Consider the following 12762-nt stretch of genomic DNA (forward strand, 5'->3'; position numbering starts at 1 on the left):
AAACACCGTAAGTGAATGAAGCCAGATATAAAAGGCCACATATTACATGATTCCATTATACAAATGCTAGAGTAGGCAAATCCACAAAGACAGAAAGTAGATTAGTGGTAGCCAGGGGAATGACTGCTAATGGGCACAGTGTTTCTTTTAGGGTGATGAAAATATTCTAAAATTGTGATGAAGATTGCACAAATCTATAAGCATATAAAAGGCACTTAATTGTACAGTTTAAGTGGGTCAATTGTAAGGTTATGTGAATTCTATCCCAACAAAGCTATTTTTTAAAACTTACTGAACTATACAATGAATTTTATTGTATATAAACTTTATTATAATAAAATCGATTTATAGAAATTGACAGAACAGAAATGAGAAACAGATAAATCCACAAGCATAGTTTGAGATTTTCACATACCTCTTCTGATGACAGAACAAGCAAACAGAGAAATCAGTAAAGATGCAGAGCATATGAACAATACAATTAACCAACCTGACATCACGGACATACAGCCAACAACTGCAAACAATATGCTCTCTTTAATTACACATGAAACACTTATCATAATGATCATATGTTGTAAGTTGCAACAAATTTCAAAGGGTTGAAATACAGAGAGTATTCATTGATGACAGTAGAATTAAACTAGAAATCAATAACAGAAAGAAAACTATAAAATCCAAAGCTGTTTGGGAATTAAGCAATAAACTTCTAAGTAACTACCATTCAAAGAAGAGATAACAATGAAATTAGAAAATAAAAACATGAAATATGAAATACAGCTAAAGCAGTGCTTAGAGGAAAATTTATAGCTCTAAATGTAGACAGTAGAAAAGAACACTGAAAATCAATGATCTAAATTTCCATCCCAGAAATGCCCCTTTCTTCTGTCTCAAGAAGCTAGAAGAACAAATAAAACCTAAAGAAACTAGATGAAAACATTTTAAAGCAGAAATCAATTAAATAAAAAGCAAACATACAATTGGGAAAAACCTACAAAGCCAAAAGTTGTTCCTTGATAAGATGAACATAACTGAAAAGGGAGCCCAGGAGACAGAAGGATCAGGCTGGGGCACATCCCTGACACTTGTGTCATGTGTGACTCAGAGTTCAAGCTATCAGTGAGACAGTTAGGTAAGCGCAATGTGGCCCAGGACAATGTATGGGCCTCAGCAGAGAAGCCTTGGCAAGCCTTCAACCCTCAGGATTCTGAGCCCTGCTGCATCTCAAGCCAGGATATTACACACGGGGCATACAGGATTGTGACCAACCAGGAATTCTTCATGGCCTCACTGACAGGTGTTTGAAAGCATCTATCTAATGCTGTGGTGTGCAGCTGGCACCCCTACTCCTGGCTGAAGAAGGGAAAGGGATAGGGAGAGAGAAGGAGGTATCAGCAGACTGAGAGGATTCCAGAGCTTCAAAGCTTTCGGGATCCCTAACTATAAAAATAAGACTACTTAATTCAAAGTCAACCAAAATGTTGTAAAATCAAGCCCTACTTGTGAAATATCAAAGAGACCACAGACAGCCAACATGGCTCAGAGTGAGGAACAGAGCAGCAGATGACATAAATAAAGACGGCAATCTAGACTCTGTCTCCCATTCCGCCAAATGTCACTTTGATGCTAGGAAAAGCAACGGCCTATCTCTTCAAAAGCCGAACACGCCATAAAATCTCATGTTACAAAACATACATACATATACCCACATGCACACACACACACACGAGCAGCAAGGTGACCATGCACAAAGACACAAATGCAAACACACACACGTGTGCGCGCGCACGCACACACACACACACACACACACACACACACACAGGCAGGCATACGCTTAGAAAAGAGGCACAGGCAGACACACACAGATGTATATTCACGGACACAGGCAAATACAAACACAGACACACACACACACACACACAAAGGCATATACTTAGACAAACACACAAAGAGCCACACCCAAATTTACACACAAACACAAACTCACACGAATGCACACTCAGACACAAAAACACCCAGATAGAGAAACACACTCACATACACACATAAGAGTCCAAAACACATTCACTGCAATGTCAACGGTTTAATACTCAGGTAATGAAATTTGAACATTTCTTGCTTTCACCTCTGTGGTAGTTAGAGCTTTCTACAACAAGCATGTAATAATTGTGTAAGAACAACAACAAAGCCCACCAGAGCCCATGCGGGTGGGGAATATCCTGGAAGCAGAGGGCACCTTGCTGGTGGGCTCCACCTGTGGGCTGGGTGATGGAGGGTGAGTAGCATGGGCCCAGCCAGCCCTGCCCCAGCCCCCACGCTCCTCCCTGCAGTTTCTAACTCGGGGATGGAGAACAGACCCTGGAAGGCCCCCTCACTCCACTCACACTGGAGCCCGGGGTAGGTTCCTGGCTCTTCAGGAGCCTCATGGAGATTCCATGACCCATAATCAGGACCTCAATCTGAATTATTAACTTGATACATAAGTTAACAGCAACCAGAAAGCCACTGGTCCCCACACCACAGACTGGCATTTTATTGTAACTGTCAAGTTTTAATAATGTCCCTCTATTTCTTGGGTTTAAAAATTCACATCTCTGAACATTAATATTTCTGCATTAATCACCCCCAAATTCAGCAATTTCATATTTAACTGTTTATTTAAATGGAATTAATTTGTAACCAATTGTCTTCAAATATGCAAGGCAATTTAAGTAAATGCCAAAAGATAAGAAATATGCTTATCCTGAAAAACCAGCTGATGTAAAATATCGACCATATTTATCCATCAGACAACAGCGTGAGACAGAGTGCTCTGTATTCACTGCCCCTACCCAGGGTTCCTGGGCAGTCTGCCTGCCTTGGAGAGAACTGTCTCAGGCCAGGAAGGCAGCCCATAGGCCACCTGGCCCCCCACAGAAAATCTCTTTCCCTTCATAGCCAGAGTCTGTCTGCCTCTCTCTCTCTCAGGAAAATCTGCTCTCAAGTCTACCTCCTCAGATGCTAACAAAGACTAATCATGTCTGCCTTTGCTCCCAGGCTGCAGGAACCAGCTGCTCCAGGCAGCTGTGGTATGTGCAGCCCCCAGGAAGAAGTGGTCTTTACTACAGAGCTACCTTCTCCACAGACCAGCCTGGCCCTGCCCTTACCAGGATCTGGCAATGAGTGCCTGACCCTATCCTCTGGCCAGAGCCCACGACAGGGCCTTCTCCTTCCACACGTTTCCTGGGAGCTGTCCCTGAGTGGATCCTGCCATGCAGGGAGCTGTGGCCCAGGCTGGAGTCAAACTCAACACAAGGCCTGCAGACTGTCCCCACCTGCTCCCTTCACCCCAGCACAATCACACCCTGGCTCCCCAGGGAGGACAAAGCCACACCCCTAAGTGAGTCCAGGGACCCCTCGCCACAGGGAGATCTCAGTGCATGTTTACCCTCCCCCACCTGCCTCTGCCTCCCTGCTTCCAGTCCTCTGCCGATCCCACCATTGTGACACCTGGCACACCCCCTGCCGCAGGCAGCAGGCACCCTGGCCCTGATCTGGGAAGCCTGAGGGCTCCCAGGACCAAAGCCACGGCCCCACCAAGGTGATAGGCCTGAGGCAGCCAACCCTGAGGAGCCACAGGCTGGAGAGAAGGTCACAGGCTGACCGCCCAGTTAGACCAGGGCCTGGAGGGTTAGGTATGGGTGAATAGGTGAGGCCACTGTTCCACCACAAGCTCCCTCCTGCCCCCAGGCCAAGGAATAAAGGTAGCTTGGGTTGGCCCATCAGGACAAACCGAAGCCAAAACCTGAACTTCTGCCAGAGCAGGTCAATCAAGGATCCAAGATGGGAGGTGTTGCAGAGAAGTTCAGAAGGGTCAAAAACAAAAATTCCAGGAATGAGGCACGTCATTAGGGCAGTGAGAAGCGACCGAGGATAGAAGCAGTTGAGGGCTGGAAAGTAGGACGACAGCAAGATTCATCTTGCTTAAGAAACAGGCTATTATTATTCCCGCAAACAGCTGGAGATGCTCACAGCAGGCAGGTGAACGCGGTCACTGAGCCGCAGCGGCTCTGGAGGACAAGGGCCTCTCCAGCCTGGCGCAGGGGCCGAGAGGTGACAGAGCTGGGGTGCTGAGGCAGGGGACTGAGCTGCACCCAGACCCCAGGAATACAGACACGACTCTCCGCAGGCAAGACGCTGGAAGGGGCCCAAGGTCAGCAGCCACGGCGTGTGGGGTGGGGGGGTGGGGGGGCCCAAACAGAGTAACCCCTAAGGGCAGAGCCACAGTGGGACGTGAGGCCCAGAGCAAGGTGTGAGGGGACAGGAGGGGAGGGGTAGGAGGCGGGCCAGGGGACCCCAAGGCAGGGAGGGCTCTCACCTGCGGTACTTCAGCCAAGTCAGAAAACTCAGCCCGCCACGTGGGTGTGGAAACAAATCCCCCCAGTATGGGGGCAGGCGCTCAGCCCAGCAGTGAGAGGCCTGGGGAGCAGCCCACAGTCAGCCCCCATCTGGAATGGACCACGGGTTGGAGAGCGACAGCCCAGTGCCTAGGAGAGTGTGCAAAGTTCAGGCTCTCCAAAAAGCCTCCCAAGGTGCGGTGGGGGTGCTGACCGAGCACAGCCTCCTCTGAGCTCTTGGCCGGGGCCACAGAGACTCCGTAAGCAGCAGGGAACAGAGGCTGGGGTCTGCTCAGTGGAGGGAGAGGTCAGTTCACAGCGGGACTCCTCCCGGGGGAGTGGGGACGAGGGCTAAGCTTCCACTGCTCACAGACAGTGGTGATGTCCCTGGGGTCCCCCGCCTCTCCCCCAGAAAACCTTAGGGAGCAACCAGGAGCCACCCCTGCCATACCACCCATGGGACCTGTGCCCCCAGTGCTTGAGGAGCCGTTCTTGGCAGCAGAGACCTTGGCTGGGGGGCGGAGCGAGCAAAGACCTCACAGCCAAGAAGCCCCACAGCTCACTGACATTCAGGAATCTTGTCATCAGAGATCCTGAAGTCCACTGGCCCACTACACAGCTGGGGAAACTGGTGGGGCATTGGGGCACGATGGGGGCCTCTTCGTGGACAATTGTTCATTAGGCACCGGCTCCACGCCAGGCTCTGGATGAGCGGACCTCATTTCATCCCACGGCAAGCCTGAGGAGCACCACGCTACATGCGGGGGAGCTGAGGCTCAGAGCACGTTCTGCTGAGGTCACAGAACCGGTCGGCGTGGCTGCCACCAGGGCCCCCTCCCCCCAGCTCAGGGCCTTCCCCACAAGGCAGAGACCCAAGCCAAGACTGGAGAGGCCAGCCCACGGGACCAGAGGCATTCCACGGTGCTGGTGGAGGCAGGTGAGCAGGGCACGGGAGCCCTGGCCCCCGGCGGTGCTGGGGGACCAGGGGAGGCTCGGCTCAGGACAGGCAGCAGCTGGCCGCGCCCCGCACCGCCCGCCTCAAGGGCCTGGGGGAAAGACAGCGGCTCCACGGCCAGCATCTCAACGAGCTGGGCTAATCACTGCTGGTGTGGGAGGCACGGCCGCTCTGGGGAACTCCCAAGAGGATGCGGAGATTGGGGCGATGAAAAGAAGCAAACCTGATACCCGCTCCCCCACCCCACCGCGCTCATCATTGGGGGAGGTGATACATATTTATGAGCTCATAATCCCTCCTAATCACCCTACATCACGCATACGCACAGACTCCCGTGGCTCAGGCTCATACATAATTATAAAGCACTTCCTCTGCTGCTGCCTGGGTCCAGCAAAGGACGCCAGAGGATGCCCTGGTGCAGGGTACGGGTGGTGGGGGAGGGGCCAAGGCCAGAGGAACAGGAGACACGGCAGGCTGTCCACACTCAGCAGCCCCTCAAGGGCTCGTCTGCTGCAGCTTCAGGCCCCTCAGATACCCCCCACCACCACCTCCAGGCCAGCTGGCAGCCAGCCCGGGGACGCAGGCACGGCTGGTAGGCGGCCCTCCTCCAAGGGGCCAGGGCGTGAGGGTGGCAAGGCGGGCGAGGTGCTGTGCTCCCTGTGCCCAACACCTGCCCTCCTGCCTGGAGAGGCCTAGAAGGGGGGACAGGCCTGGGGGCTCCGCCTGGGGCTACACTGGGGAGCGAGGGCAGGTAAGGGGGGCCCTACCTGCGACTGGGGCGGCATGGGACACGGGAGTTGCGAGCCAGGCTGGGGGAGGTCAGGGGCTAGAAGTGAGGGGAGGGGGCTGATGAGAACGAAAACCACAGAGCTCAGAGAAGGTCCCTGCAGGGAAAGCGGCCGCCTCCTGAGTGTGCACGGCGGCCAGGGCTCCCCACGCACCCGGCAGCCTGTGCTCTCATGACAGAACTTCAGAGGACGTGGCGTTCATCCTTAAAGTCAAAGTTGGCGTGAATGTAGGCAAATTATTTTTCTAAGCATTTCCTCAAAATACCCAATCTAAGCCCTTGTCAGCATCCTCCTGTGTGTGTGTTTTGTGTCTGGTCTGCAGGCCAGGCCTGCTGGTGAAGATGTGAGCTGCTAGAGGACGAAGGAAGACGGCTCCCGGGGCCCCAGGACTCACTGGCTGATGCCCTCGAAGGAGGCCTCCCTGCAGATGCTGCCGCTGTCGGTGTTGACGCCACGCTGCGGAGAGAGGAGGAGTGTGAGGGCGCAGACCCGCCACACGGGGCCTCGCGGGACTGGGTAAGGCCGGGGAGCCCCCACCTCAGCCCGGTCAACCCAGCCTTTCCTGCCTTTCGGGCCGGGCCCAGCACAGGGGCAGCCCTTCTTTCTCTTGAAAAGCAGAGAAAGCAAGGCCTCCTCTGTCCAAGCACTTTGCTGACCCCAGCTCAGGCCACCTGGGCACAGGCAGGGGCGGGGTGAGAAGAGCCCAGACCAGGAGCAGAGACAAAACAAAGGATTCAGAGGAAAACATGCCATCGCCAGAGAGGCCAAGCTTTTTAAATCGCCTTTTAATTCTTCCTCAAGACCTCCAGGTCAATGTCTACTTGTATCCCCCCTCCCCCCACATAAAGCACACTGGACCCTCCGTGACCACCATCATGTTTTCTTCTCAGCCTTCAAAACAGCAGGGCAGGAAAAAGAGATCATGTGTAGTGCTAACCAAAATAACTGGGAAAAACTACTTCTGTAAAAATCAACAAAGGAGAGTAGGGTTGCTTTGGGAGGAAAGAAGGGCTGCACACTCTTCGTATTTGAAGCTCCCCAAGGCTGAAGGAGCGTAAGAAACAGGCTTCCTCCTAGAGCAACTGCACAGCCCCAGCACCCCCACCACCCTGCTAGCGTGCACCGTGCACCCCTGCCTGCCCCAGGCTGCAGCAGGACCTCGGCCGTTCAGTGCCCCGAGTCCGACGTCTGATGCCACACAGCCCAGCGCCCTCCTGCACAGATGCGAAGGGTGTGTTTTTCAAATTCTATCAACAACGGAGGAGACACAGGGTGGATAAATTGATATTCCACATCCACAAACCCCCAGAGCTCAGCCTGACACAATACACCCTCCAGTCCGGTTTTCACCCTCGGAGTATGTGTGGCGTCTTGCCCACAGTGGCCTCAGGACAGGACACAGCCCAGGGCGGCTGGAGGCTGGAGGACGTGGCCCGACACGTTCAGCAATGCAGTCTGAGGTGTTAGTACTTATCACCAATGACCGTTGCTCTCAGTGTTCAATCCTCCCAACAGCTCTGACCTCGGCAGGGGCAAGCGGCTCCCTGCAGCCCCTCCCTGTACTTAAACACCGCCTGGTCCCTGAACACCAGCCACTTACCAAAGTGAGGAGGACAGAAGGGCTCCGTGATGTCAGGATACTGGCGATCTGAAAGGTCAGGAAGAAAAACCCACTTTAGCGCCACCACAGGAAGGCTGATGGAGATGAAGTACCAGCGTTACCAAATAAAGACAGCGCATTCTGATCAAGCATATCCTCACAACAGGAAGTTTACAGAGAATAAGGGACTTCTGAAAGCCACACAGCTACGCGGTGGCAGAGAGGGATTCAAACCTAAACCTCGCACACCTATCCACGTGCTGCCCTGCCTCTGGGCCCCCCCCAGATCCCAGCTCCAAAGAGCCAGACCCACCCGCCCTCCAAGGCCAGCACCTCTGTTCATCTGCCCAGTCCCTCGTGAAAGACCCGTTCTGGTAATCTCTTAGGCACTGGCCCCACCAGCCTCCGGTCCCCAGGGTGGACGCCCTCCTCCCTGCCGCCATTCATCCCCCGACCACACGGAGCTAGCCACCGCCAACCCTGCAGCCTCGCTCCCCATCCTTCCCACGGCCCACTTAGGCCCCGGCCTGCTGGCTGCTTCCTTACCCAACCCCCTGAACAAGCGTGCCACGCAATCCCACCTCTCCACGCGTCTGCCTGGACTCTCACCTCCGCCTGAGGCGCCTTCTCCCCATCTCAGCCGCTTCATCAATTTGTGTTCAGGACGGAGGTCCCTGGCCCCCCAGCAGGTTGGCTGACTCCCTCCTCTACTGCCCCCCTGACAGCCCTCATTCCCTCGGCAAAGTGCCCATCACACTGCACCGGCCATGACATCCGTACCCCAAGGGTGCCTGCCACCCCGGTGGGACCGCCTTCTTCCTCCCCTGGCCCCACCAGCTGCAGTCCACTCTGCATCTTGGCCATGGCAGCTCCCACTGTATCTGAGCCCCCTCCCCACGCTCCCACCCTAAACTCTAACAGCCTGGCACAGGGCGAGAGTGAGGAGGATTTGTTGTTTGTTGTTTCAACAGCTTTACCGAGCCATCACCGACATACTCCACGCTGCACGTTATTTGAAGCGTGTATTTTGATAAGTTTTGACATACGTATACATATGCTTTTTAATACTGAGAGGCTCCCAGAGAAAACCTGGATGATACTAAAAACTATAAAAAGATAAAACAGACCTACAAAACCCTCCCCCGAGACTTTTTATCTCTGCACATAAAAACAGAGATCTGTAACGACATTTGGATCATATGAAGTTACATGCTTCGCTTATTTCCTGTCATTAAATATTCTTCAAACATGCCATTTTCACCAGTCACTACCGTGGGGGTTGGTAAATGTCCAGGGAGCCCCCGATTACAGCCTGTGCCATTCACTGCAGACTCCGCCCCCGTAACCACCCAGGAGGCTGGTCCTGCGAATGTCCAGATTTCACCAATGAAGAAGCTTATGGGTTAATCTGCCCAGGTTCACAGTTAAAAGAGAGCACAGTGGTGGCTGTGTCATATTCTCTTAACAGATCTGGCACAGCTGATTTATTTATTCCTCTATTGGGCACTTCCATTATTTCTAACGATTAATTATTACAAATCATGCCCTGATGGACAAAGAGTCTATTTCCTTAAAATACATTCCTTAAAAAAAAATGACTTTCTTATAAAAAGGAGGTGGAAGGGACTTCCTAGGTGGCGCAGTGGTTAAGAATCCACCTGCCAATGCAGGGGACACGGGTTCGATCCCTGCTCTAGGAAGATCCCACATGCCATTGAGCAGCTAAGCCCATGCACCACAACTATTGAGCCTGTGTGCCACAACTATTGAAGCCCGCACGCCTAGAACCTGTGCTCCGCAACAAGAGAAGCCACTGCAAGAAGGAGCCCATGCACCACAATGAAACGTAGCCCCTGCTCACCACAACCAGAGAAAACCCACACACAGCAACAAAGACCCAATGCAGCCAATAAATAAATTTAAAAAAAAAATAGACTCCTACAACTGGAAGGGACTTAAAAAAAAAAAAGTGACCCAGTGAAACTGCTGGATGACAAGCCCCACACTTTGTCAAGGTTTGGATGCTCATGGCCAGATGGCTCTGCAGTGTACCAACCGCCCTCCACCAGTGGGCCCGACGCTCCATCTCCCTGGACCCTCCTCGTTTGCTCAGTAACTGCCCAGAGAATGACGGAAGGCCGGCCTCTGGGCTGCATACACAACGGCGTGGTGAGTCGCTGCTCTCTCCAGGCCCTCCTCGAGGAGGGCGCCGCTCATTAGAAGGAACCAGAGCCACACCTGTTGGGTCCTGGGTGTGTTGTTACGGCGACTGAAGGGTCTACATTCATCAGCACAGAATGGGTCCGTCAATTCCAGCAGCACAGCCAGAGCGCAAGCAGGCACTTGGGGACTGTATGCGCTATTGTCCTTGGGAGAGAGGAGCGGGATAACAAGTGTGCAGGCTGATGGTTTTTCTCCTGGCGGTGACTCAGGACGTGCAGGTTGGGATAATGGAGCAGAAAGCAGGCCTCTCAGTGCCGCCCAATGCGCAGACGGATGGGGGCGGCCTGACAGCAGGCCGGGCGCCTGATGGTCCTGGCAGGGCAGCGGCTTTTATTGATCACGACCGCTTGAGTGGGCTCTGGTTACCTCTGTGGCTGCAAAACCTCTCCCAGCCAGGCAGCTGCACTCGCCATTCCCTGCAGGGACCCATCAGCGCTACACTCTCATCAGCACACCCTGATTCCCTGCCTCTGAAATTAAGGCGACCTGAGGCAGCTCTGTGTCACCGGTGGGAAATGCAGCTCTGCACACGGGACATGGCTCTGTCCACATGGGGCCTTGTTGCCATGGAGTGGTGGTCACTGGGGACCCATCAGCTCTCATGAACCAGTGCTGTGAAACGCCCCTGCCTTGCTTCACGCCGCAGCATCAGTTTCCTAGGTAGCCTGGCCTCTCCGGCAGGTCGCGGTGGATGGCACGCACAGAACTCTTCAGAGACCTGTGGACAAGGACCCTCCCCTGGGGACAATCAGAGGCTTCCCAAGGACACCTCATGCACCCTCGTGCCCAGAGCTCCTACCAGGCTTGCGGGCCACTCTTCAATGATCCAGAAAAAAGAGCTGGACAAATCTTGACCAGTGCTGTCAAGAAAGCTTGCACTGCTCCAGGGAGCTGGGCTTTACTGTGTAAAAAGCAAAGCTTTTAAAAGAGAACCTTTTTCATGGTGGTCTGAAACAGGGCTGCACACTGGTGGCTGGCAATGCATTTAAAAATTTCAATGTGTTTCCAAAATTTAAACACTGAGAAAGGCCACGAACAACATGGATTTGCAGTTACTCATGAACAAATGGTGTATCTAGTAACCTGGGGCCAGCAGTCCCACAGAGCGTTCAGAGGGCCCACCACAGACCCCCACCACTCCCTGACGCCCCTACCCACCAAGGCAGAGAGGCAGGGGGCATCCGTCACTGTGCTGCCACCAAGTCTCTTACATCCGAGCCAGTTACGCTGCCACTGGTGCCACAGAGGAGAACACAAAACCTGCCCCCTCTCTGGCCCGCTCCCGTCCCATGAACACCAGCCTCTGAACTGCACCAACAGCAATGCCTAGTTGCCCCTGTCAAGGTTCTCCTGAGCTCCCCTCTCTCAGGGGAGCCACCGTTCACTCTACCTTCTCAATAATTAAGCTCAGGATCACCTATAGGAGGAGGACAACTAGAGAGCCAGGTGTGCTACATCAGACACCTGCACTGTGCATGTGGTATTGTGTACAGGCCACGGCCTGGGGTAGGGGCTGCCTGCCTTCTTCCAGAGGAGACAAGTGTCTGCTGCTTCCTGTCTGTGATTTGTGGCTGAGGCTGCCAGAGGTTAGATCAAGCTGAGCACCACAGAACTGGCCCAGGGAACTCTTCCCCGATATAAAGGGCTACCTGTCACCTTCCATGATGGAGTAGCTCCAGGCATCTCGAGTGCCTCCCAGCCCAGGTATCTGTACTTTAGTTGGGTTCCATTTCAAGCCACAGAAAATCAAAGGCACTTGGGAGCCCTGTCACCTCTACAGGCATCTCCTGTAGATGCATCCTGCAGCATCCCCTCACTTCTGGCAGGATAACTGCCGGGGTGGAGGGTGAGCCTCTGGGGTCCAAAGGTTGTGGGGTCACATCCTGCCTCTGGTACTCCACGGCCGTGGAGCTGTGGACGAGGCCCTTCCCTGCTTGCAGCCGTGGCCTCCTCTTCACGGGGTGAGACTGTGGCCCACCACGGGACAGGGCGGAGGGAGGAGGGGGTCCGTGCGAGCCGCCGAGGTTACTGGAACCCGTGGGTGCTGCCCCAGCGTGAAGCACCTGTCCCACACTCCACGTGAGCCCTCGTTCCCAACAAGATCCAGAGCAGTAACAGTCACGACCAAGCCAATTAACGATGACACGGATGACGGTGGGCCCTGCAGAAAGCTCTGTGCTCACACCTCCACTGAAGCCTTCACTGAAGATTCCGCTTCATAAACACAGACTCAGAATGAGCTGGTCTGTGGGGCTGTAATTCTACACTATCATTACAGGCTTTTCTGGCTTGACACTCAAGACCTCCGTTTTACCTCATCTGGAGGCCAGCTCTCCTTCTTCTCCCCAGAAATCACTGTGTAAATGGAGCTCAGTTCCCCCAATCCCGCCCCCAACACCCCCCCCCCCCCGCCACTGCCCCCCTCTACCCTGGTCATAAAAGCAAAAACACCAGACTGTGGCTGCGAGGCTGCAGCACAGAGACACTCTGACTCGGTGGGCTGAGCTCCAGGGCCCATCCCAGGCTGCCACCTCCAGGTCTCATACTGAGGAGAACCAGAAGGTCAAGGTCCCAAAGGGCAATAATGTTTAGATGCAGTTTACAAAGGCAGGAGGGATACACCCGCCAAAGGAGAGGGTCAGAACAAAATCAGACCTAAGGACGGGCATCCCTCGCTCTCTAGCACTATAAAATACCAGGTAAGGGGCAAATGACCTCGTTAGGGGCAGACAAGTAAATGTTCAGGCTATTGGAGATGCTACACCCAAAGAGGTAGACGCAACACGTCATGTGTATACTAACAGACTCTTTAGATGC

The 12762-nt window shown here is 53.7% G+C and overlaps 1 protein-coding gene across 2 annotated transcripts in view; it reads right to left on the reverse strand.

Annotated features, from left to right (window-relative positions):
* PEPD (peptidase D) overlaps positions 1-12762 on the reverse strand; it is a 110043-nt gene that overhangs the window by 76916 nt on the left and 20365 nt on the right. For both annotated transcript variants that reach the window (XM_057712067.1, XM_057712066.1), the window contains exons 5-6: positions 7723-7770; positions 6517-6578 (exon numbers count right to left, since the gene is read on the reverse strand). In XM_057712067.1, coding sequence (XP_057568050.1) covers positions 6517-6578; positions 7723-7770 — 110 coding nt within the window. The remainder of the gene's footprint in view (positions 1-6516; positions 6579-7722; positions 7771-12762) is intronic.

This window comes from Hippopotamus amphibius, chromosome 16 (assembly GCF_030028045.1).
Source record: "Hippopotamus amphibius kiboko isolate mHipAmp2 chromosome 16, mHipAmp2.hap2, whole genome shotgun sequence".
In the NCBI taxonomy this organism is placed as follows: Eukaryota; Metazoa; Chordata; class Mammalia; order Artiodactyla; family Hippopotamidae; genus Hippopotamus; species Hippopotamus amphibius.